At 43.9% G+C, this 26909-nt stretch overlaps 1 protein-coding gene across 8 annotated transcripts in view; it reads left to right on the plus strand.

Annotated features, from left to right (window-relative positions):
• Window positions 1-26909, plus strand: part of PARP4 (poly(ADP-ribose) polymerase family member 4) — a 150386-nt gene that overhangs the window by 117580 nt on the left and 5897 nt on the right. For 7 of the 8 annotated variants that reach the window (XM_066582152.1, XM_066582155.1, XM_066582153.1 and 4 more), the window contains 6 exons: window positions 3528-3719; window positions 4480-4668; window positions 14882-15094; window positions 18593-18787; window positions 20836-20889; window positions 20989-21091. In XM_066582152.1, coding sequence (XP_066438249.1) covers window positions 3528-3719; window positions 4480-4668; window positions 14882-15094; window positions 18593-18787; window positions 20836-20889; window positions 20989-21091 — 946 coding nt within the window. The remainder of the gene's footprint in view (window positions 1-3527; window positions 3720-4479; window positions 4669-14881; window positions 15095-18592; window positions 18788-20835; window positions 20890-20988; window positions 21092-26909) is intronic. The other variant, XM_066582157.1, reaches the window with a different exon arrangement.

The raw sequence follows: 26909 nt of genomic DNA on the forward strand, positions 1-26909 counted from the left end.
AGAACCGGACCAAAGTAATAACTAATTCTAGCACGTCTCCTGGAACTGGATTCTACTATCTGTAACGACACCTACCGTAGGTGCTGTTTAGTAGATCCTTCAAGCCGCAATCAGACTGGCGATCATGGGGTAGCTTGGAAGCACAAATGAGCGGACAAAACTTGGTGCTGGTGTAGCAGAGCTGAGCTGGTACCGACGATGATGATGATGTAGATAAAAGCAGGTCTCAGCCAATGAAGCTGCATATGGTTTTAGAGGAGCTCAGCAAGTTATGGTTTGACAAGGCTAGATATCATGATGTGGACCTGATGTGACAGTTCATAGGTACATAACTAGGAGCAAACTGATCTGATATTTGGACAAGGCATGAATGAAGTCCCAAGGTATAAATAAAGTAGCTAATGAGTTAATTAGGAGGGCCTTGTGACATGATGCAACTTCTGAAAAGATGTGGAAGGATGATGCCAGAATGGTAGGCGGCAAGCAGCCTTAGGGCTCCTTAATGCGGATGTGTGGTGACAGCGTATTATATAGGCGGGTTTTGTGTGTGTAATATGCTGTACCAATCTGCCATAGGCTCCCATATTGTGGTTCACACATATTGCGCAAAATACACGTGCAAGAAAGATCTCAGCATGTTCTATCTTGGCGCACATACACTCCAAGATAATGCATGGCATTTGACGGCACACCGTGATTTACGTCCGTGTAAAGCCAGCCTTACGATTGGCACAGTACATAAGACTATAGCAGTACTCACTGATATACAGCGCTACTATCCATATTTATGCTGCTGTTTCAGTTTCCTGTCACTATATGGTTAGGATCCATCTCATTCTACTACGGGTCCCCATAAATTCTAGTTATGCCTCAGGCATATCAAATTAATATTTCATGAATGCAGTTCTATCATCAGTGTCTTCAGATGCTGCTTTATCTTTACATGATGCTTTACACTGCAGCCATGCATGCTCACATAAATATGACAAATGTTGTAGACGAAACTGTAAAAGTGCACAAAAGCTAAAAACCGATGGTGTAAGGTATAAACAACATGAGATGCAGGCTGGTTCAGTCTATCTGTGGTCAGAAAATATCTGGAGAGAACATTGTCGGTTTTGGGCCCTATTCTTTTTAATATATTTATTAATGACCGGGTAGAAGCATTATAATGTAAAATACCAATATTTGCAGGTGACACAAAACTATGTAAAGAAATTAACACAAGAGAGAAGACAAGGAGATTGCAAGAGGATCTGGATAAGTTGGGGGCAGAAAAGTGGCAAATAACGTTTAGCACTGATAAATGTAAGGATCTGCACATGGGCAGGGAAATACATGTCACCGTTACACACTAAATGGGAAACCACTGAGAAACACTGACATGGAGAAGGACTTGGGGATTTTTGTTAACTGTAAGCTTAACCTGAGCAAACAGTGTCAGGCAGCTGCTGCCAAGGCAAATAGGATCATGGGGTGCATCAAAAGAGGTCAAAGGGCGCAAGATGACAACATTGCTTTTCTCTTTACAAGTCACAGGTCAGACCATACATGGACCATGCAAGACCTGGGAAACGGGTCCCATTGTGTACAGTTTTGGGCACCTGTACTCAAGATGGACATCAGAGCTTAAAGGGGTTGTCCCGCGCCGAAACGGGTTTTTTTTTTTTTCAACCCCCCCCCCCGTTCGGCGCGAGACAACCCCGATGCAGGGACGTACAGAAAGCTTACCGGAGCGCTTACCTTAATCCCCGCGCTCCGGTGACTTCTATACTTACCTGTGAAGATGGCCGCCGGAATCCTCTTCCTCCGTGGACCGCAGCTCTTCTGTGCGGTCCATTGCCGATTCCAGCCTCCTGATTGGCTGGAATCGGCACGTGACGGGGCGGAGCTACACGGAGCCTGCATTCTGCACGAGCGGCTCCATTGAAGAGAGCAGAAGACCAGGACTGCGCAAGCGCGGCTAATTTGGCCATCGGAGGGCGAAAATTAGTCGGCACCATGGAGACGAGGACGCCAGCAACGGAGCAGGTAAGTAAAAAACTTTTTATAACTTCTGTATGGCTCATAATTAATGCACAATGTATATTACAAAGTGCATTAATATGGCCATACAGAAGTGTATAGACCCACTTGCTGCCGCGGGACAACCCCTTTAAGCGGATACAAAGATGGCAACTAAAGTAATAAACAGAAGGGGCGGACTACAATACCCAGAGACGTTATCAAAATTAGGATTATTTAGTTTAGAAAAAAAGACAGCTGAGGGGCGACCCAATATCTATGTATAAATATATCAGGGGACAATACAGAGATCTCTCCCATCATCTATCTATACCCAGGACTCTTACTATAGCAAGGGGGCGCCTTCTGCGTCTAGAGGAAAGAAAGTTTCTACACTGACATAGAAGAGGGTTCTTTACTATAAGAGCAGTGAGACTATAGAACTATAGATGCTATCACCCCATCCTCTGCCTGAGGATGGGGTGATAGCAAATTTGATAAAAGAGTTTATGAGGGGCATGGACGGCTTTCTTGAGAGATACAATATTACATGTTATAATTATTAATAACTTCAGAAGGGTCGGTGGTCCTGGGATTATTCCGATTGCCAGCTTGGAATCGGGAAGGAATTTTCCCCCCTTAAATGGGGAATATTGGCTTCTACCACATTGGGTTTTTTTTTGCTTTCCTCTGGATCAATGTTGAGAGTTAATAGGCTGAACTGGATAGACATATGTCTTTTTGGGCCTATGATAAAATTGTAACTTTTCAGGCACTTAAACTGGGCCCCATCCTTTTTAAAAAAAGTGGAAAGGGCCTAGAGTTAGTAACCATTACCACGCACGGCCTGTTACATCATACCTGTCACTGCAAAATAAGTTGGCGCTATACAAATAAAGATTATTATTTAATATAATGAATACCAGAAACTGGCATATCTTATAGTAGAAACTTATTCTAGCTTGTAGCTGTTTTAGGTTTCCATTTAGCACACTGAGCTGCTGCCAAATGGGATAAATGTAGTAAGTAGCTTGCGTCTCTTAAAATATTTTGTTACTCTTAGCTGAGCATCCAATTTACTTAGCCCAGCATGTCATATGTCATCTAAGTAAAAATGCCCCAATGTTTCTACTTCCAGATATTCCAGATCTAATGTTAGAATAACGCCACCTACTGTTTCTGTTCTGTGGCCACCTCCATAAATGTTCACCAGTGGGCACACATGCTCAGTCTGGCTTCTTTGCTCCACTGGTTATACTTTGGATCCCTGGTGTGGTGTGCTGCTGCTTCTGAAGTTCCAGCAACTATTTCAGGATTAAAAGAAAATAATCGATTTTTATTTGTTTGTTTTTTAACAGAAGCAGCTTTACGTCCAACCATGGGCGCAATCTGGTGGTGCAGTTCAGCCCTAATCACTTCATTCCCTTTTGTGAATCCTGAACAACCCCTTTAATATTTTTACATAGAACGTATTTTTATTTTGTAAATATATTGATTATAAATCATAGTTCTTTTTTCGGTAGGATATGTGTCCTCCTCTTCCACCACGATTAGGTTTAATACCTGGTCCTCGACCCATGCCTCAGCCAGGTGCAGGACGGCCACTACTGTTTGGATCTGCATCATTCGGTTCCTTACCTTCAGGAGGTTTTTCCTTACCACAGTCACAAATTGCAGTAACGTCATCAAGCTCACTGTTTGGCCAGTCCTCATCGGTATGTATACTCTTGTGTTTACATTATCTTATATATTTATGTTACAGTATATGGTGAATTATAAAGTGTACATGAGAGCAGATTCATAAGGACCCACCGCGAATGCAGTATATGTCAGAAATATGTGTCAGGAAATACTATTGCATATCTCAGACAGAAGCCTCCAACATATGCCACTATATGGGTATAAAGTGGAATACATCACCCATAGGCCCTAGTTAATTTAAAAATAATTACCTTCTTGATGTGTGCGAAAAGGACACTATTTTAGCACACGCTAGGTTGCTTTAGTCCTATTATGCATTTGCCGTTTGTGCCGTAATGTGAGCAAAGCCTAATTCATGCATATTGCTCTAATAGGTCATTATGGATACCCCAACAATAGAGAACAACTGGTTAGTTCCCCCTAACATACAGTAGAATCGGCCCAAAGTAATAAGTAATTCTATCACGACTCCTGGAACTGGATTCTGCTAGTGGTCACACATACTCAGTCTTTCTTCCCTCTTTGCTCCATGGTGTGGTGTGCGGCTGCTTCTGAAGTTCCAACATCTTTTCCAGGATTAGAGAAAATAATCTGTTTTTTAATAGAAACAGCTCTACAGCTCCATCCATGGGTGGTCTCTGGTATTGCAGTTCAGCCCCAATCACTTGAATCCCTTTCTCGAATTGTGGGCAACCCCTTTAATATTTTTACATAGAATGTATTTTTATTTTGAAAATAATTGATTCTAAATCATATTTATTATTCTTTTGGCAGGCTGTGGAACCCCCTTCAGCACTATTTAGTTCAAGACCTCCTTGTCCACCAGTGCTTCAGGCAGGTTCAGGAATGTCACAGTTGGGATCTGTACCATGCACCACTTCTTCATATTCAAAAGGGTTTTCTTTACCAGAGATTAACAGTGCAGTAATGCCATCAAGCTCACTGTTCGCCCAGTCCTCATCGGTATGTATACTCTTGTGTTTACATTAGTTTATATATTTATGTTACAGTATATGGTGAATTATAAAGTGTACATGAGAGCAGATTCATAAGGACCCACTGCGAATGCAGTATATGTCAGAAATATGTGTCAGGAAATACTTCTAGTGCATATCTCAGACAGAAGCCTCCAACATATGCCACTATATGGGTATACAGTGGAATACATCATTAATTTAATTATTATTTTTAATTAAAAAATAATTACCTTCTTGATGTGCACAAAAAGGACACTATTTTAGCTTGTTGGGTCACTTTAGTCCTATGTATGCATTTGGTGTACGTGCCATAATGTGAACAAAGCCTAATTCACCCATAATTATTGCTCTAATAGGTCATTATGGATACCCCAACAGTAGAGAACAACTGGTTAGTTCCCCCTAACATACAGCAGAACCGGACCAAAGTAATATCTAATTCTAGCACGTCTCCTGGAACTGGATTCTGCTATCTGTAACGACACCTACCGTAGGTGCTGTTTAGTAGATCCTTCAAGCCGCAATCAGACTGGCGATCATGGGGTAGCTTGGAAGCACAGATGATAATAATCTTTATTTGTATAGCGCCAACTTATTCCGCAGCTCTTTCAAAGCACGGGGGAACACAAACACGACAGTTACATGTGGTATACACTTATTTGGAGAGAGACGGGCTGGGGGTGGTTCAGGGGGTACACTGGCAGGAGAGCAGGCACAGGGGAGCACAAAACAGTCCAAAAATTACTCTTGGTATTTAATTATTAAAGAACAGAATTGGGAGGATGATAAGGAGCTATAGGGGCAGAAGATGGATAGACAATGTGAAGAGCCATAGGGAAGGGCAGGGGGCATGTTGTGGTGGGATGGGGACTGAGGGATTGGATCAGGAGATTTGCTGTGCGGTGCATGGGGATTGTCCGGATGTTTGGGGGTAGTGCATTCCAGAGGACCATGCTGCTCTACAGAGGTCCTGGAGACGAGCATGTGAGAATTAGAGGGGTGTTTAATCTCAATGAGTTGGCTGATCAGAGTGTGAGGCTAGGAGGGAGGCAATGTACGGTAGTGTGGCACCAATGGAGAGCTTTGTGGGTGAGGGTAATGAGTTTGAATTTAGTTCTGTAATGGGTGGGCAGCCACTGCAGCGACTGGCATAATGTGGGGCCGTCTGAGTAGCGGCTGGATAGGAAAAGTAGTCTAGCTGCCACATTGGAGAGAGGAGAGTCTGGTACGGGGAAGGCCAATGAGCAGCAAGTTACAGTAATTGAGTTGGAAATGGATGAGGGCGACAACAAGTGTTTTTAGCGTGTCCGTGGTGAGAAATGCCCCGATTTTAGCAATATTTCTGAGGTGCAGGTGGCATGTTCAAGCCAGGGATTGGATGTGGGGGTTGAAGGAGAGGTCTGAGTCCAGTGTGACCCCAAGACAGTTGGCGTGCTGTTTGGCGGTTTTTATGATGCCAGACACTGGAATGGAGATGTTGTGGGGTGGTTGGAAGGCAGAAAGATTTGAAGGTCCATTTTATAGAGGTTAAGTTTGAGAAAAAGGGAGGACATAGTATAGAGCCAGCGGACAGATAGTCGGCGACATTTTGGAGAAATGGTTCAGAGATGTCGCAGGAAGAGATGTATAGCTGGGTGTCATCCACGTAGAGATGGTATTAGAGGCCTAATTTGCGGATGGTTTGTCCGATTGGGGCTGTGTAGATAGAAAAGAGAAGTAGGCCAAGCATTGAGCCCTGGAGGAACCTAACAGCGATGGGGAGCTGAGAGGACATAGAGCCAGCGAAGGAGACGCTGAAAGAGAGGTCAGAGAGATAGAAGGAGAGCCAGGAGAGAGCCGTGTCCTTTAGACCGATGGAGTGAAGCATATTGAAGAAAAGGTCATGATCAACAGTGTCAACGCAGCAGAGAGGTCAAGCAGGATTAGTAGGGAGTAGTCGGCCCTTGACTTTGCCATCATCAGGTCTTTTGACACTTTTGTGTGGGTGGTTTCGGTCGAGTTTATGGGGAGGAAGCCGGACTGGATAAGATCGAGGAGAGAGTTGTCAGAGAGAAAGTGTGTGAGGCATTCAAGTAGTTGTGAGATGAAGGGGAGGTTAGAGATGGGTCGGTAATTGGCAGCTTTGGTCGGGTCAAGGGTCAGTTGTTTTTTTTTGCAGAGGGGATATGATAGAGTATTTGAATGAGGACTGGAAAATACCAGAAGACAGGGAGAGGTTGAAGATGGTGGTGAGGTGGGTAATGAGACAAGTGGAGGTGTGAGGGAAGCGGGTCACTGGTGCAGGTTGTGGGCGAGCAGCGGAAAGCAGTCTGGAGACTTCTTCCTCTGTCGTTTGGTTCTAGTATAGATGGTGAGTGAGTGATGGATGCAGTGCTGAAGAGACTGGGATCAGGGCTAACCATGCAATTTACAGAGATTTCTTTTTGGATGTTTTCAATTTTTCTCCAGTACTGAGGAGGGAGTGGATTGAATCGAAAAGTCGTTTGGGGTTGTGGGATAGTGAGGAGTCAGGGGGGGTGAAGTAATAAAAATAATAATAATCTTTATTTATATAGCACCAACATATTCCGCAACGCTTACAAAACAGGGGAGAACATATACAAAAAACAAAGATACAAAAACCACTGTAACATGTAGTAATCAGTTGATGGAGAAGGTAAAGGGGCTGGAGATGTGCACAGTATGGCGAGGTGGAGAGTGAGGGATGCTATACACACAGACAATGGTCAGACTTAAGCTGTATGGTGGCTGAATCGATATGACTGCCGGTAGCAGTTGATTATGGCTAGCAGGGATTGCAAATAAATTTGTTTGGCGTGGTGGAGGGCGAGGTTGTAGGATTTGAGCATACATTTGAAGTGGAGAAAATCTGAGGACTGCTGTGACTTTCTCCACAGCCATTCAGCACACCTAGAGCACCGCCGGATAAAGCACGTTTGCGGCGTGAGCCAAGGTTACAGTGGTCTGTGGTGGACGGCTCGGGTCACGGGGGGGGGGGGGGTACCGCTTCATCCAGGGTGCGTCTGAGAGTGGTGGAGTAATGTTTGGCAGCCAGATTGGGGCATGAGAGGAGAGGGATGGGGGGTAGGGTTGCCACCTTTGTCACGAAAAAATACCGGCCATGGTAAAAAAGGGGGCATGTCTTGGGGACGTGGTTTATCACAGCATTTTTTTTTGAATCACACTAAATGTCATCTACTCGCGAGAACACGCTGCATACGCTCGCATACAATCTACACGCAGGTGCGTGTGACATTCCCCGGCGTTAATAGTGACATCCTGCAGTGGCCCCCTGTAGTAATGGTGACATCCCACAGCAGCCCCCTGTAGTAATGGTGACATCCCACAGCGGCCCCCTGTAGTAATGGTGACATCCCACAGCGGCCCCCTGTAGTAATGGTGATATCCCACAGCGGCCCCCTGTAGTAATAGTCACATCCCACAGTGGCCCCCTGTAGTAATGGTCACATCCCACAGCGGCCCCCTGTCACAGACGACAGCTGCGGTAGGGGATCCAGCTGCCAGCACCCCTTAATTGTTTTTCAGGGAAGGGCTTTAAATATAAACCCTTCCCTGAAAAACAACCCAAACTGGTGTAAAAAAAATAAATAAAAATCAGCTGCCGGGGTTCAGCCGCATCCTGTCTCCGCTGTCCCCGGCTCTGTGCTGAAGTTTTTTCAGCAGGCGGGGAATTAAAATCCCTGCCTGCTGAAAGAGCTGTTTCTGATTGGCTGAGGCGCTCAGCCAATCACAGGCAGCTCTCAGTCATTCAATGAATGGCAGTCGAAAGCTGCCTATGATTGGCTTTATATTTAAAGCCCTTCCCTAAAAAAAAACAATGAAGGGGTAGTGGCAGCTGGATCTTCTACCACAGCTGTCATCTGTGACAGCTGCAAGAGGGAATTCTTTATTCCCTGCGGGGATGAAGAAAACATCTATTGCATGTGGCAGATGTGTTCTTCATCCCCGGGGGGGAACATGGCAGCCCTACCGAAATAGCGGCCGGTAAAAAAAAAAAATACAGGCACTGGCCTGGCGGTAAAAATACCGGCCAGGCCAGTGACTTAACGGCCGGGTGGCAACCCGAGATGGGGGACAGGGAGGACAAAGCTTGCTGATGGTGTAGCATAGCTGAGCTGGTAATGGCGATGATGATACAGAAAAAAGCAGGTCTCAGGCAATGTAGTTGCACAGGTTATGGTTATACAAGAGATGAGCAAGTTATGGTTTGACAAGGCTAGATATCACAAGGTGGACCTGATTTGACAGTTCATAGATACATAACTAGGAGCAAACTGATCTGATACTCGGGCAAGGCATAAATAAAGTCCCAAGGTATAAATAAAGTAGCTAATGAGTTAATTAGGAAGACCTTGTGACATGATGCAACTTCTGAAAAGATGTGGAAGGATGATGCCAGAATGGTAGGCTGCAAGCAGCCTTAGGGCTCCTTTACACGGACGTGTGGTGACAGCGTATTATATAGGCGGGTTTTGCGTGTGTAATACGCTGCACTAATTGCGCAAAATACACGTGCAAGAAAGATCTCAGCATGTTCTATCTTGGCGCACATACACTCCAAGATAATGCATGGCATTTGACAGCACACTGTGATTTACGTCCGTGTGAAGCCAGCCTTATTATTGGCGCAGTACATAACACTACAGCAGTACTCACTGATATACAGTGCTACTATCCATATTTATGCTGCTGTTTCAATTTTCAGTCACTATATGGTTAGGACCCATCTCATTCTACTATGGGTCCCCATGAATATTTCATAAATGCATTTCCCAAATTTCTGCTTTATCTTTACATCATGCTTTACACTGCAGCCATGTGTGCTCAGATAAATACGACAAATGTTGTAGTTGAAACGGAAAAAGTGCAGGAAAGCAAAAAAAACTATGGTGTACGGTATAAACAACATAAAATGCAGGCTGGTTCAGTCTATCTGTGGTCAGAGCATACTTGGTGAGAACATTATTTCTATTCTATATATTTACATATATTTACAATAACTGGTTTATTGTAAAGTATATGTGAAGAGGATTGATGAATAGCTGCTGCTCTCGTAGGTCCAGGGATGGTTTGGCTCAAAGTGGCCCTGGAAAAAAATTAGGAAGTGGCCTCATGCTGTACAGTAGGCGGGCCAATCAGCAATAAGTGGGGTAAACACAAGTAGACAAGGGTTAGCAAACCATCATCTGCAGCAGTGTTGTAGGTTGGAGAGGGGAAGTCTATGCATTGTGCATAGCTCACCGCAGCAAATTTTCTATAAAGCACAGAACCTAATATGACTGGAGATTTATATTTAAAGGATCTTTCCATCTCAGCTGTCACCATTTGAAACCCACTATACCAAGACTAATATTACCAATAATAATAGTATATGCAAGCCAAATAGTACTGCCGCACCATTATCACATATAACTAACACAAAGAGATTAAAACTAACATATCACCGAATAAAGACCACTACAAAGTACATACCAGCTCTGCACACGTGCTCGGAAGACCGCATAGGTTATTACAGAACCATTATATCCAGGTGAAGTCCTCACAGACTGGAGTTGTTCCCGTTTCTTCTCCATCCGGCCCAGATGCCATGACGTCATCTTCTGGTCACAACTTGCCTGCAGAATTTGACAGAGACATCTTTGACTTTTCAGTTTTTAAACTACCTGGTTTTGTTTTCCAAAAGTCTACATAATCTTCCCATCCATAGTGCCGCACTCAGTAATAATGCTCCTCATGGCCTCCACTCAGTAATAATGCCCCTCATGGCTAAATTAACCACTAACCGCAACGTAGCGTGGATTAAAGAGGCCAGCAGTGGGAGGAGCACTATATATGAGTATATCTTTTTTTTTGTTTTTGTTTTAGTACACTTCCCTAGTTAAATTTGAAGAATTATTTTCCCCCTGCAGCGGCCCAAGGGCCTGACTGACCTGCCGGGAGTTCTTCTGATGACTTAAATGTATCACGGCAGCCTTGTCAAATTTAAAAACCATGAAAGGGAGAGGAGGAGATTCCAACACTCATATTGACAATACAGATAAAATCTTGAAGCCTAATTTAATTTCCTTTAGAATGTAACAAGAAAAACAACCTTAGGCCCAATGTCCACGGACAAATTAGAATTAGCAAATCCACGCAGGTGTCCCGCACCCGCAGGTAATTAAACACCTGTGGATGTCATTATTCCCTGGTACGCGGATCGCACGTGCGGGAAAACACCCGCAGCATGCACCATTTCGTGCGGGCCTCCCGCAGCTTCCATTGAAACCTATGGGAGCTGTCCGGTCCTGCGGCACACTCGCAGCTGTATTTTCGCTGTACCGCGGAAAAGCAGACGTTTAAAAAAAAAATGTGCACGGTGCATACACTAGGCATGCTGCCGGCGGGCAGAAGATCCGGCTGTGACGGAGAGCAGATCAGCAGCGTCCAGAAAGGTAAGTATATCTGATTTTCTGGCCTCGTGTCTGCGGGAAAGGAGAGACCCGCTGCGGGAGAATCCGTGCGGGCCCGAATTTCCCCGTGGACATGAAGCCTTAAAGCCTCATGTCCACAGGGAAATTATATTTAATCATAGAATCATAAAATGGTAGAGTTGGAAAGGACCTCCAGGGTCATCGGGACCAACCCCCTGCTCGGTGCAGGATCACTAATATATCATCCCAGGCAGATGTCTGTCCAGCCTTGGTTTGAACAAATTATTTAGCAAATCTGCGCATGAAAAAAAACGCAAATACGCATCCCATAGGAAAGCATTGAGCATCCACAGCTAATTAAATAGCCGTGGATGGTATTTTAATTGATCTGCAGATTTCACGTGCGTGAAAAAAACCGTGACCTGCTCCATTTTAGTGTGGATCACGCATACAGGAGCTCATACAGCTCATATCTCAATTGATCTCCCGCATGAAAAAAAAACCCGGCACAGACCTCTGGGGCAGCCTCTAATGCAGCAGTGGAATCACCGATGGTCAGGTGATGCAGCAGTGGAATCACCTGGCCAGCAGCTTGGCGCTCACTAGAGGCTGTCGAGTGGCCTGTACTGGGGTGCGCTGACCATCTATTCTGAGGTGAGAAGGAGCAATATAGCTACTAAAATCAGCTGTGAATATGCAGCTTATTCCGTGTCAAAATCTGAGTCTACGGTGCAGATTTTGATACAAGTCTTTATGCAGAAATGCTGCAGAATTTTCAGCAGCGGAAATTCTGCAGTGTTTCCGCCCTGTGTGAACATACCATAAGGCTGGGTTCACACAGGGTGGATTTGCCGCGGTTTTGCAGCGGATTGCCGTTGCATATCCGCACTGCGGCAAAACTGCTGCGTTTGCAGTGCCAATGCAGCACAAATGAGATTTGCCAAAAAGCTGTTCTCACTGGACGGATTTTTTTCGCACAGCCGCAGTGCGGAAATGCAACTGCGGCGCGGTTTTAAAAGATGCAGCATGTTCATTCTTTGGTCTTTTCCGCAGCGCTTTTTTGTCCATAGACCTCTATGGACACAGCCAAAACCGCACCAAATACACAACAAATACGCGACAAAAGTAGAAAAGCGCTGCGGAAAAAAACGCTTGCGGATTTTTCCGCACGAAAATCCGCAGCAAAATCCGCAAGCCCAAATTAACCTTTTGAAGCGGTTTTGCCGCAGAAGCAGTTCTTCTGCGGCAAAACCGCAACAGAAAAAACGCAGCAAAACCGCGGCAAATCCGCCCTGTGTGAACCCAGGCTAAGAGATTCCAACATGTCGTGAGCCTGCTATATGGGCTCTTAGTCATAGATTAAATATGAAACCACCAACAGACAAGTCTCCTTGATCAGGAAAGTATAACTGGGGTACAATATGAGAGAATCAATTCCACCTAAAAAGCAACAGAATAGGTAATCTTATCACTTGTCCTTAGACTTTAGGCCCATTTATATATAATGATTATCACTCAAAATTCATTCAAACTAACCAATGTGAGGAATAAATCATTCAGTGTAAATGCACAAAAATCGCTCACTATTCGTTTGCGGTTTGTAAAGCTGACTTTTCAGTCAGCTAGTAGCGCGATCCAGTGATATTCATCAAATGAGTTGATAATGAACAGAATAGATTTATTCTACTGTGCCTCTTAGGCTGCTTACAACTCAAACAAGAAGGTAATCTCTTTACTCAAACTGTCAGGTTTGCAGAACTAAATTTGTTTTCCCACCATATATCTACAGTATGGCCGCTTGCAGACGGGCGGAAATTCCGCCCGTGGAAGCTGCCATAGGATTGCGTTAGCAGACGGCCGAGATTTCGCGCGGCAAACAAATCGCGGCGTGCCCTATTTCGAGCCCTGCACAGAAATCTCACTCCCCGGGTGCAGGCGGCCTATAAGTGATTTAATGTTTGATCATTGGGAGTCTGACTTCTGGGATCTCCAGTCATAGGCCCCCTGGAGAGGTTCCGCAACACATCTTTTGAGCCGCAATGGGCTTTATAACCTAACTGCACTGTATCTGCCTGCAGGCTGCAGCACATCCAGCGGCCGGTGCATTTTCCTGATTATGACCTGACCTGTGAGGTTACAACCACATCCTCCCAGTCCCTGTGTGCGCTGCTCGGCCTGGCCACCTGCCTCATCGCTCCATCTATTCAACCGTAGACTGCCTCTGATGCTAGGCAGCGCAGCACACTACACACTGACTTGTCTGGTGCCACTCCCGCCAAATTTCAGTCGTTTTTTTAAATGTTTTGCTGCTTTTGCGCAATTAAAACAGATTAAAAGAAAAATTAAGTAAGGTAAAGTAAGTAAAAAATATGCAACAAAATCTGTGTTAAATTCAGAGTCAAAATCCACACCATTGGAGGGGATTTTGATGTGGTTCCAAGAAGACTTTTAATTGAAAGGGTGAAACTAGCTATAGATCCACTTCCTAAAGGGCACCAAATGGTGCAGATCTTGATGTGGATTTTAGTGCAAATCTGTACCAAATTCCGCAGAGCTAAATATGCTGCAGATTTTGGTGCAAATCTGCTGTCAGGTTTGTGCTGCTGGGATCTGTTGATCTACAGGTTTCCAGGAGCTTCATAGGTGTGAAATATTTGTGCTGGCTGGGGGTGGATTTCTCCTACCAGCCAATCCCCTCTGGTCTGCTGCACATAAATACCAGCTTCTTTGATTAGAGGATGCTGGTCATTTTACTCATTTTATCCTGTTGTTGCACTCTGTGTTAATCCCACTCTGTGTTTGGTGTTGTGTATGTCTACTCTGTAGTGTTCTCTCACTTTCCCTGATGACGGTCTGGACACCTGTAGTCCCCGTCTGCATCATATGCAGACCCCCTCTTTCCTTCCCTTTGACAGGTGTGGCCTCCAGGCGTCATCTGTCCTATGTGTGTGTCAGTTTGGTGATGCCTGACACTGTTCCCTATGTTAGCACTCTCTTGTTCCTTGGTGTGAGGACACTTGGACTAACTACGGTTTACTATCTGTATGCATGTGAGTTCTTGGGGGGGTTCCTGTTCCGCATGGTATGCATTACCTGGTATCTTGGTGTGAACAGCGATGTGTTTTGTATATCTGTGCAGGTGGCCAGACATGTGCTGTATGTGCAATCCTGTTCTGTATAGTATACATTACTCTGTGGGTTGGTGTGAACAGTGTCATGTTTTGTATGTCTGTGCAGGTAGCCGGACATGAGGTATGAACAGTCGTTTTCTGTGTGTGTGAACAGTGTTGTGTCCTGTTTTTGTGCATTTCTCCAGGTTCCTAAATAGGAATAGCCAGGTCCCAGATAAAACAGGACAATCATGCTGTTAGGCAGGGGTTCCCCACTTTCCCTGATTATTAAGGGACAGGGGTCCTTCCATCTTTACCTGAAGAGGTGTAATTGGTCCATGCAAATACTATGAAAGGTGTTTGCGGTTTTATTAGGACACCATCTTGCGTCCGTGCTGAGGCATGGCGCTTTAGTGCACTGAGCGGACGTAACATCCGCTACTATTTCTCTAAAAAGAGCAGATTTTGTCTCTAAGGGTACATCCTTAGAGAACTGAATCTGCTCTTTTTACAGAAATGGCTTCATGTCTGTCCATGGGCAGTCTTTGGTATTGCAGTTCATCCCCAATCAGTTAAATACCTTTTTTGAATCCTCGACAACCCCATTAATGTATCTTTTATGAGAATAGCTGACTTATAATTTTTTTTTGTGTAGGTTAAGGGCAGCTTTGGTAAAGTACGTAGAAAGGAATCGATTGTCGACGGTGATTTTAGCGAAGAAGAAGGAAGGTTTCTGGAAGTCCCTGCAAAGGCAGCTTTTAAATCAACTGCACAATTCACCAGTTCTTCATCTTCGGAAGGTTTTTCTTTTGCACAGAAGCAAAGTGGAGTTGAGTCACTGGAACTACTCAAGGCCCAACCTACTTCAGTATGTATACTTTTAAGTTTACGTTAGTTTATATATTTCGGTTGCAATATATGGCAAATTCTAAAGTGTACATGAGGAAAACTGATGCATAAGGCCGCATTGTGTTTGTAAAATATGTCAAAGAATACTTCTATCATGCCTCCGACTAAAGCATTTATAGAAGCATTGAGGTTGACATCAGAAAAGGTCCACATGATCCATCTTGTCTGTTCTTATAATAATTCCTTGTTATTTCCCTCTTATGATAGATCTACTCTTATCCCAGGCAGCTTGAAGTTATTTATTATTGATTTTCCAACTAAGGTTGCTGGAAGTTTGTTTCAAGCATTTACTACTCTTTCTACTTTTTGATTCTGATTTTTCCCCCAACTAATTTCAGATTCTGGTCCCTTGTTCTAGTGAATAGCTTTCGTAATAAAAACACTTCCTTCCTGAACCTTATTCAGATCTTTAACAGATTTAAAAGTTTTTATCACGTCATTCTTCTTCCTTCTCTGCTCTAAGCTCTACATATTAAGTTCTTTAAGTTTGGGTTCACACAGGGCAGAAATCTCGCGGAATGTCCGCAGCAAGACCGCACAGACATTCCATGAGATTTCCACAGCAGAAAGGCATCCATGGGTGTAACAGACATCTTTGTCCTGGGTTAAGGCCCATTTAGACACATTATCGCTCAAAAGCCATTCAGCGCTGGTTTGAAGCAGCTTGTCTACCTGTATTCCACTGCAGCGATCTCTCCCCATAGAGAGCTGGTAGCGGAAACGGCGATACAATTGACATGCCGCGGATTTGAATTAAATAGTCTGCACGGAAATCCCACGGCAATTCTGCCCCGTGTGAACCCAACAAAAGTTTTCCGTGATAAGCATGACACGCCGGCACTGGGCTGTGACGTGAATTCTCACAGTGCTCGCTGTGGAAATATCGCGGGACGGATGGCTTGAAAGCCGCAATGGATTTTCCGCACTGAATAGAACATGCTGCGATTCTCCCCTGTGAGCCTAAATCGCTGTTGATTTTCCCTCGTGGGCAGTGGAGAATCATTTAACCCTTTAACACAGCATGTCTATGGACTGACATTGCTGCGGAATTTGCGGCGGGTGTCTGACTGCGAATTCTGTAGCGATATTCCATCTTCCATGGGCATTTGACCTAATACTAGGCTGCAAAACCTTTGGCAAAAGTGACAGCCTCCAAATGATTTTTACAGCCATCTGTGAGCTGCTTGCACCTGTCTGCTGGTAGCTTCTTCTACAAATTTCAGTTGCTTTTTTATGCCTTTCTTTAGGTTATGGTGTGCTCCTTGACCTTCACCCATAGAGCCCTGTTTTGTTCATTATTCAGTGTATTGTAGGGGTTGAAACCAGCACTCCAGATATCTCCAGCTTTGTTTGTTGTACATGGTTTCTCTGCTATGTTCCAAATCAACTTTTGTCGGGTTCTCTCATTAATTTCCCTCTTTCAACCACATCCTGGAAGATTTTGGACTGTTCCATAAGTAGCAAACTTCTTGACAACATTTTGAACTGCCTAGCCAAGATGCCAAGGACTGTGCAGATAGTCTTTTACCCTTTAAGGCCCATTTACACTGAAAGATGATCGCTCAAAATTAGCTCAAACGGCAGTTTAAGTGACAGTTTTGAGCGATCACTTTGCATAAACTCTTAAGCAGCTAATTAGCTACTTTAAGAGTTTATTAGCGTGTAAATGAAGGTCCCTGCTGTATACAGAAGGCAGCAGGAGCGCTGTTATCTGCAAACAGCTGCTTTGTTCTCTGAGCTGTCAGCGGTATCCCACTGAGAACCCCGAGCGGGATACCAGCTGAAAGATTACTATCAGCGGCATCCCGCTGAGAACTCAGTGTGCGGCGCTGATAAGGCTCATCAGTCAGCGATGAACTAAAAGTGCACGATGGGCGCACATTTACATGCAACAATTATCGCTCAAAGGATGGCTTTTGAGCGATAATTGTTGTGTCTAAATGGGCCTTTACATGGCTTTTGCTTGATAAGAGGTCTGCTTATACAGCTTTCTTGTTTTTGCCATTCTTAACAAGGAGCATGGAATAAGGCTGGTCTTTTTAAGAATCAAAGCCACCATTCATAGACTAATTAACATTATGTAAACACTGACAAGGTGGGGGCAATCTAACTTCTAATTAATTAGGAGTAATCAGATTTTGTCCTCTTTGCCATTACTAGTGTCCTGACATTGTTTTAAAGGGATTCTGTCATCAGGTTAATGCTGCCCAAACCACAGGCAGCATTAAAGGCTCATTTACACGGAACGATGATCGCTCAAAATTCGCTCAAATGACAGTTTGAGTGACAGTTTTGAGCGATTATCTTTGCATAACTAATTAGCTATAAAAGAGTTAATGCAGGCGATAGCTTCGAGAACAATGCAGCTGTTTTGTATATGCAAACAGCTGCTTTGTTCTCGGCACTTTCAGCTGGTGTCCTGCTGAGAACTGCCAGCGGGACACCAGCTGAAAGAATGCTATCAGCACCACCCGCTGAGATATCACCATGTGGCGCTGATAGGGCTTATCGCTAATTTCTAGCTGGCTAGAAATGAGTGATGAACGAACAGTGCACAATGGCCGCACATTTAGACGCAACAATTATTGCTCAAAAGACATCTTTTGAGCGAATTTTGTACGATAATGTTTCTAAATGGGCCTTAACCCAGGACATAGATGTCTGTTACACCCATGGATGCTTTATTCCGAAACACTATGGCGTTTCAGACCGGCCTTTACCTGCTTGTATCATGTTGAGTGACAACTCTCTCCCTATACCCATGGGGGAAGAGCTGTGAATCTTCATCTTGTAGGTGGGGAGAGGCCGGTGTGGCCCACCCCCATGACTCGGAGCTCAGCTCTGAGTGAAACTTCAAAATGTATTTCTTCTGACACGCCATAGCATTGTTAGGTTTATTCTGTAAGTCAGTATGGTCACGGCGATAACAAATTTATATTGTATTTTAGTTGTTTGGTTTTTTTGCTACTTTTAAAGGATAAACTCTTAGTTTGAATGGGTATCATTATGGCATAAATACAACTGTTGGATCATTTTGGTTTCTATAAAATCTTTTTTGGGAGGTGGGGTGACAAAACAAAGTAAAACATTCTGGCATTGTGTATATTTTTTGGAGGGGGTTAAAAAAAAAGAAAAATAACAGCAATTTGCAGTCTTTTGGGCTCTGGTTTTACAATGCTTACTCTGCCGGTCTGTACAATTTTGAATTTAGTACATTTCTTAAATTTTTTTTATGTTTTACAACATGTTTGTCGCAATAAAAAACACCTTTGAAAAAAAGAATAGTGTTATTTTCATGTCACCATTTCTGACAGGCATAACTTTACCGGTGTGATATTGCAGTTCCCCTCCAATCACTTGAATCTGTTTTTCTGATTCTGGACAATCCCTTTAATGTTCTTACCTAGAATGCATTTATTATGAGAATAATTTATTATTAATCTATTCTTTTGTGTAGTATATATGCAACCTTAAGGAATCGAGTTTTACACAATTAAATTCAGAAACTGAACATGTGAACATTTCTAGAAGAAGGAAAAACAGACGTTCTACTGCTCTAGTCAGCAGTTCTTCATCTGCGAGTGGTTCTCCCGTTGGCTACATGCGAACATCAATAAAAGTGTCAATACTACTTGATGCCGAGGGTTCTTTGGTATGTATACATTTGTATTTATATCAGATTATATTTTTGTGTTACAATGTACTGTATGGTGAATTGCAAAGTGTACATTAGGGGGAAGTGAGGCATAGGAGCATGTCATGTTTCTAGCATATGTCAGGAGTATACTTGAGAAAAAAATAAACAATGGTGTACATTTTAGCACAATGCATTTATTAAATAGTGTAGCCAACAACGCTATTACATACAGTTAAAAAGAAACAGCCACATACCAATACATATCTCCCCATTGTGTGCGATTTAGTACACTCTCTTAGCATACGTTGTCTCAGTGAATTCTATGGATATGTTGGATGTATGAGTCGAGAAAAACCTTATGTGAACGGAGTCGCCTAATAGGTCATTAAAAAAACCCTATCAGTGCAGTGCACATAATTAATTACATGTAACAGAACAGGCTATTGGCACCCCTGCAACATGATAGTGCAGTTAATGTGTTGTCATGGCAGCTATGGGGATAACAACAGACCACAAATTGGGGCATTTAACCATTTAGATGCTGCAGTCAATGCTGATCATGGTATCTAAGCTGTTAGACAGAGCCTTCCTATGTCACCCCATGGCTGCCCCCTCCTGCAAATGTAGGAACGTTAAAAAAAAAAAATTGTCCTTTTCCTATTTTTTATCATAGAAAAATCTAAACTTAATTGGTATAGCCACATCTGTAAAAATCAAAACTATTAAAACATTGCACCATTAATCCTGTGCTGTAAACTCCATTGACTTAAAACACAATGCCAGAATTGCTGGTTTTAAGTCACCCATTTCTCAAACTTTTTTTTATAGTAAGTGATCCATAAGTCTTATGCAGAGTCGTTTTAACACATTGGTGGGCCCAGTTCAAACATTGTATACAAGTGGGGTTCCTCCTTAGAAGATTTAGCACACTCTTATTCTGGGCAAGGGTCCTTTCAAGAGCAATACTCATCTGGAAGCCAGATCCTGCCTGACTTTTGTCCTTAACTCTACAAAGGAGACATTCTTATTTCACTCACTAATTGCTTCCCAATCCACCTACGGTAGTGCCATACACACGTGTGCATGCTCCCTGGCTCTCTTTTACTGGATCCCTCTCTCCCAACTGTCTTAGCTCTGCCCACTCCCTCTCGCTGTTTGCCAACATACATGGGGATCAGTCCCCAACCTCCACTCTGTGCGTTAGGAGGGGATCAGTAGATGTCCCAAAACAGACTGACTGGCCCTGTTGCTTCTCTGTTGCCTGCCTGGCTGACTTTACAGATGTTGGGAGCTGCCTCTTGCCTGCTCCAATGCTTTGCTCCTGTCCTGGCAGTGCAGGGACTGGCTGGCAAATTTTAGGCTAGGGGCAAGCACACAGCACTAACCTACGAGTAGCGGTCCATCCATAACTTGTTTAGCATCGCCTTTAATAACATAAATACAGCGCCAAAACCAAGCTCATAACATACATACAAGAACAGAACCACGCTTACTACATGGTTATGGTCACCCCTTCCCACTCCTGTTTGCCAATAACCACTCCCATTAGTTTGATAAATGATAAAACTACAAACCAATTTTTTTTTTTTCTCTTTAAATCTATACTTCTTAAAGTGGTTATCCCATTCTGAAAATGGGGATCGGCTGTGTCCTGAAGTGTATGACTTATGTCACAGCTGCTGTCCACACTTTATAATGCTCTGGAGCCCTGTTCTCACAGTCGTGGGGATCACAGCAGTCGGACCCCCACCTGTGGATAGGGAATAAATTGCTGTCGTGGGACAACCCCTTTAACTTGCGTTGTTGCTAGTGGATCAATAATGACAATAATTGGCTAGTATGTCAATAATTGGCTAGTATAATCAAGTACACAGGGTTGCCGGACGGCTTCACAGCCAGAATCCGCTGCAGGATCCCACATGTGGAATCTGACCCGGTCGTGTGAAGCCGGCCCAAAGGCTCTTTTAGATTGGGCCTGAACGTTTGCCTGCATCTTCATTTGTCCGATCATCAGGTCATGGAGATACTTATGTACTTATAATATAACTATTTATATTTTGTAGAGAAAACGATTTGAGATTCCTTCTTGGTCATCTTTGTCGCTTCTTCAGAGTGAGGTAATTTATTTTTGGCTCTGCCATTATGCATCTACCGTAAATACTAATATGGAAAGTCACGTTAAAAGCAAACTCACTAATTGCATTTCTATATTGCAGGAGGGATACTGGCTGCTGAACCTAGAACTTGGCGAATTATTAGGGATCAACGTCCGTTACTTGACTGAAGATTTTCTTGTTAAAAAAGGCATCACATCTCTGGGTAGGTTATAGTAAACATGTGACCCCTCTGTAAACATGCTGTGTAGGAGTATCTTGGCATTGTCATGGAGATTGTATGTAGGAAAAGTGACTATAATCTGGAAATTACAGTCTTTAACCCCTTAAGGACATGGCCTATTTGGCCATAAGGACGCAATGATTTTTTAGGGGGATTTTCATCTCCACTTTTTCAAAAGCTGTAAGTTTTTTATTTTTCCGTCAACATGGCCATATGAGGGCTCTTTCCCTGGAGAACTGTAGTTTTTATTGGTACAAAGGGATTGTCCCGCGCCAAAACGTTTTTTTCTTTTTTGCATAGGCCCCCCCCCCCCCCCCGTTCAGCGCAGGACAAACCCAAGGGATGTGTTGAAATTTTAAAAAAAATTTTACTTACCCGAATCCCCTCTCTGCAACTTCTTCCTTATTTTCCCCCAAGATGGCCGCCGGGATCTTCACCCACGATGCACCGCGGGTCTTCTCCCATGGTGCACCGTGGGCTCTGTGCGGTCCATTGCCGATTCCAGCCTCCTGATTGGCACACGTGACGGGGCGGAGTTACGTGATGATGCATAGAAGGGGCGGAGCCAGAACGCCGCTCGTGCCCGGACCGGCCAGAAGGGAGAAGACCCTTCTGTGCAAGCGCGTCTAATCGGGCGATTAGACGCTGAAATTAGACAGCACCATGGAGACGGGGACGCCAGCGCAGGGAAGGTGAGTATATAACTTCTGTATGGCACATATTTAATGCACGATGTATATTACAAAGTGCATTAATATGGCCATACAGAAGTGTATAACCCCACTTGCTTTCGCGGGACAACCCCTTTAAGTCTATATAATGTATTGTGAACCTTTTTTTTTTTTGAGAGAGGGGAGAGAAAACTTTTGCCCTAGTTTTTTTTTTTACAGCATTAATCATACAGCATAAATGACAATACATTTTTCTGCTGGTTGGTACAATTATGACAATACCAAAGTATTATTTCTTTGGTGTTTTTGCACAATAAAACCCCCTTTTTTAAAGAAATATTATTATTTTTACATCGCTACATGTAAAGCAGGGGGTAGCGGGGGAGAGAGTGAGAGAGATCTCATCAGCCCTAAACCGCAGCCCCCCAGTAACGGATCTCCGTGCTGAAGAGTTGGCTGCCAACTTCAAAAAGAAAATTGATGACATCCGTCAGGAAATGACTTCCCAATCCCAGACTAGCCCTGACCCTAGTCTTGTCAGGACTGCATCTAGCTCCTGCTCACTTTCTGTACTCAGACCAACGACAGAGGAAGAAGTCTCAAAATTGTTCTTCTCTGCTCGCCCACCACCTGCGCTAGCGACCCTCTCTTCTCACACCTCCTCCGATCCCTCTCCTCGGTGGTCATCTCCCACCTCACCACTATATTCAACCTCTCTCTGACCTCTGGCATCTTTCTCTCTTCTTTCAAACACGCCATCATATCCTCACTGCTAAACAAGCCAACTCTTGACGCGACTAATGCTGCCAACTACCGACCCATCTCTAACCTCCCCTTCATCTCCAAACTACTAGAACGCTTAGTTTACTCCCGCCTTGTAAGTTATCTATCAGAGAACTCTCTCCTCGACCCCCTACAGTCTGGCTTCTGACCCCAACATTCAACAGAAACTGCCCTTACAAGGGTATCCAACGACCTACTGACGGTCAAATCGAGGGGCGATTACTCCCTACTGATCCTCCTCGACCTCTCCGCAGCATTTGACACAGTTGACCACAAACTCCTCCTCAGTATGCTACGCTCCATCAGCCTGAAGGACACTGCTCTCTCCTGGTTCTCCTCCTACCTATCTGACCGCTCTTTCAGCGTCTCCTTTGCTGGCTTTACCTCTCCTCCTCTTCTCCTTGCTTTTGGGGTCCCCCAGGGCTCAGTCCTCGGCCCCCTCCTTTTCTCTATCTATACAGCCCCTATTGGACAAACCATCAGAAGATTTGGCCTCCAATACCATCTCTATGCTGATGACACCCAGCTATACACCTCTTCCCGTGACATTTCTGCACCTTTCCTCCAAAACATCACCGACTGTCTGTCCGCTGTCTCTAACACTACGCCCTCTCTCTACCTAAAACTAAAACTCTCTAAAACTGACCTGCTGGTGTTTCCACCCTCTACTAACCGACCTCACCCTGACATCTCCATCTCAGTGTGTGGAGTTACCATAACTCCTAGACAACATGCCCGCTGCCTTCAGGTCATATTCGACTCCGATCTCTCATTTAGCCCCTACATCCAATCTCTTGTCTGAACATGTCAGCTGCACCTCAAGAACATTGCAAGAATCCGCTCTTTTCTTACCGCAGACACTCTATAAACGCTTATTGTTGCCCTCATCCACTCTCGGCTCGATTATTGCAACTCGTTGCTGATCAGCCTCCCCTGCACCAGACTCTGCCCTCTCCAATCCATCCTGAATGCGGCAGCCAGGCTCATCTTTCTGTCCGGCCGCTACTCAGATACCTCTGCCCTGTGACGGTCACTGCACTGGCTGCCCGTTAAATACAGAATTCAATTTAAACTCGCTACCTTCATCCACAAAGCCCTCCACAGCGCAGCGATATTGCCTCCCTCATTTCAATCCATCACCCAGCCCGGGCTCTCCGAAACTAGACTACGCGCCCCTCTAACTCGAACTTCTCATTCCCACCTACAAGACTTCGCCAGAGCAGCACCGGTCCTCTGGAACGCACTACCAAAGGCTACCCGGGCAATCCAGGACTCGAAAAACTTCAGGCGTGCTCTAAAAACGCACCTCTTCAGGGAGGCATACCGCATTTCCTAAACAAACCCCTCTGTACGCTGCCTGATAACATGGTCCCTTACCTACTGACTGCAATCCCTGCTAGCCATCATAAACCACTCCTGCAGTCATAACGATTCTGCCGTCACATGGCTAAATGTCTGACTATTGTCTGTGTATAATATCCCTCACTGCCCAGCTCGCCATACCGTGCACATCTCCAGCCCTTTACCTTCTGTATCACCCCATTACTTGCAGTATGTAAGCTCGTTGGAGCAGGACCCTCACCCCTATTGTTTCCATCAACTGATTACTATGTAACCGTGGTTCTGTAATTTTTGTATTTTGTCTTTCTGTATTCCCCCTGTCTATGTAAGCGCAGCGGAATATGTTGGCACTATACAAATAAACATTATTATTATTATTAATACAATGCCTTTTCGCTTACAATAGAGATCATAAGCAATGGCAAGCCAGAACACCAGTATCTGGCGTCTTGCTGCCATGGCAACCCATCGGCCTCCTGCAATGTAATCACGCTCGCTCTGTGAACCCTTTATATGCTGCAATCTACGTAGATCGCAGTATGTAGGGAGTTAATTGCATGGATCACTGTCCTTATGTACCCCTGCTGTTGCAGCAGGTGGCCGGCTATCAGTAACAACCAACTCCTGCTGCGGGAAGGCGCGCTCAACTTCTGACCCCATGCCATCCATATGGCGTGAGTTTGCGTCCTGTTACGTTAAGTACCCTGCAGCCAGGACATAAACTTACATCCTGTGCGTAAGGGTTCAAAAAGCGGTCTTACCACTCAAACCATTATCTTATATCTTCTTAGGGCCGACACAAAGTGCCAAGAGCTCCTACACACTATATATACAATGTATACATAGGTAACTAGAAAAGGCTCGGCCCCACAACAAAATTCTGAGCGGGCGCCCCCACCCTTGCTCAATCATGAATATTTACCATCTCCTTGTAAAAGTTCAGGTGAGGGCACATGTTCCTGCCGAATCTCACTTAAAAAAAAATTAATTAATTTGGCCGCTAAGTGTGCTCTTACCCTTACAGGCTTAGAAACAGTGTAACAAACAGCTAAGCACGGATATATTACCCCAGACCAGACCCCAAAATTACATTGAATAAAACATTTAAGCTGCAGATAAAAATCGCCATTCATATACCCTGCATACTGCTATGCAGTGCACTATATCAAGACAAACATTACCAAAAATAATGCTATAGGCCCCTGCACATGGGCGCAAATTCCGCAGAATTTCCTCCGTGCCCGCCTGCATAGGATTGCATTACAAAACGCAATCCTATGCAGATGGCAGCAATTTGTCTGCGTGAAAACAGACGCGTAAAACAAATCGCGGCATGTCACTCCCGACGCGCTAGCTCCCCTCTACGCATGCGCCGGCTGGGCGGCAGCTGGCACATCACAGAGCAGACATGGAAGAAGGTGAGCCGCACTGGTCACTGCAGGGGCATGGGTCGGATCCCGCTGCGAGAATTCTGCAGGCGTCCATATAAGAGTAAAATAATGCTGATGGAATAATGCCTCCCTACTGTTATAGAATAAAGACCATTACAAAGATCAATATTACTAAAATCAACACTATATAAGACCCAGAGGTGAACATAGCAATATCAAACTCATATGTGCCCCATAGCAAAATTCAGAACTTGGCACCCACTTCCATGAAAATGTACACACATCTAATATACAGTATATACAGCTTATCCCGATGTGGCGCTTTTTGTCATATAAACACCTCTACCCTCATGTGGATGCATTATGTAACTACATGCTATAGCTCACACTCACTCATAATTCCAATAGCATCTACAGGATGGGCCATAAAAAAGTAGACCAGAAACACATTGTTTTGAAAGTGAACTAAAAGAGAATCTGCCTTTGCTACCAAAAGCAACCAATCAAAAAACAGCTTTTAATTTTGTGTACTGCTGATATAAAATAAAAGCTTTGCTGTGATTGGTTGCTATTGGCAACAAAGATTTTCTTTTAGACAGCTTTCATAAGAGAGTATGGTGCCAGGCTAAATATGCATTGTAGTTGCCATTCTGGGATGGCCTCTACTATTATAACACCTCAATTTTTGACATTAACACAGTTCAAGTCCAGCAAATAACGTGAATTTGTTCAAAGGTAAGTTTTAAAAAATTTAAATATTGTGAAATTCTAACCTAAAACATAATAAGTCTGAATTCATATATGTATATATACTTCCATTTCAACGATGAAGAGAAAATGTCTATCTGCAGATCTGACAGTAAGATAGCTACTGCTAAGATTGCAAAATAAAAAAAGTGACTTGTCTGGGCCAGGCCGCACCTCCAGTGGACTACTGAAAAGTGGAAGATCTTATAGACTGACTAGCTGAAATACCCAGCTTCACCCGAGTTAATTTGGTACTGGTGTTTATCTGGTGTTCACACGGAAAATCTTATGAAGTCGTGGTTACTTTAGAGATACCGGAAAAACATATGTTCACTATTTTGCATAGTTCTCTGCGTTACCCAGGAAACACCACGGGAGGTAACCATGCAACGTTTTCTTTATATAAAATGACATCAGGCAGTGAGAGAATTAGATTCCATACGTAAAATTTGGATGCTAATTCTTTTGCACTTAGAATTTAATAATCGAGTTGGGACCAATTAACTTTTCCTATTTATGACATATTCAATGCTTATGGCAAATTTCATGTTTCTATGACATTGGGAAGTGAGAGATTTAGATTATGTACATAAAATTTCGACGCTAATTCTTTTGCGCTAGAATTAAATAATCGAGTTGGGACCCATTACCTTTTCCTATTTATGACATAATCAATGCTCATGGCAAATTTCATGTTTCTACGACAATGGGAAGTGAGAGAATTAGATTCCGAACGTAAAATGTGGACGCTAATTCTTTTGCACTTAGAATTGAACAATCGAGTCGGGACCCATTAAGTTTTCCTATTTATGACATAATCAATGCTCATGCCAAATTTCAAGTTTCTCTGACATCGGTAAGTGAGAG

This window comes from Eleutherodactylus coqui, chromosome 1 (assembly GCF_035609145.1).
Source record: "Eleutherodactylus coqui strain aEleCoq1 chromosome 1, aEleCoq1.hap1, whole genome shotgun sequence".
In the NCBI taxonomy this organism is placed as follows: Eukaryota; Metazoa; Chordata; class Amphibia; order Anura; family Eleutherodactylidae; genus Eleutherodactylus; species Eleutherodactylus coqui.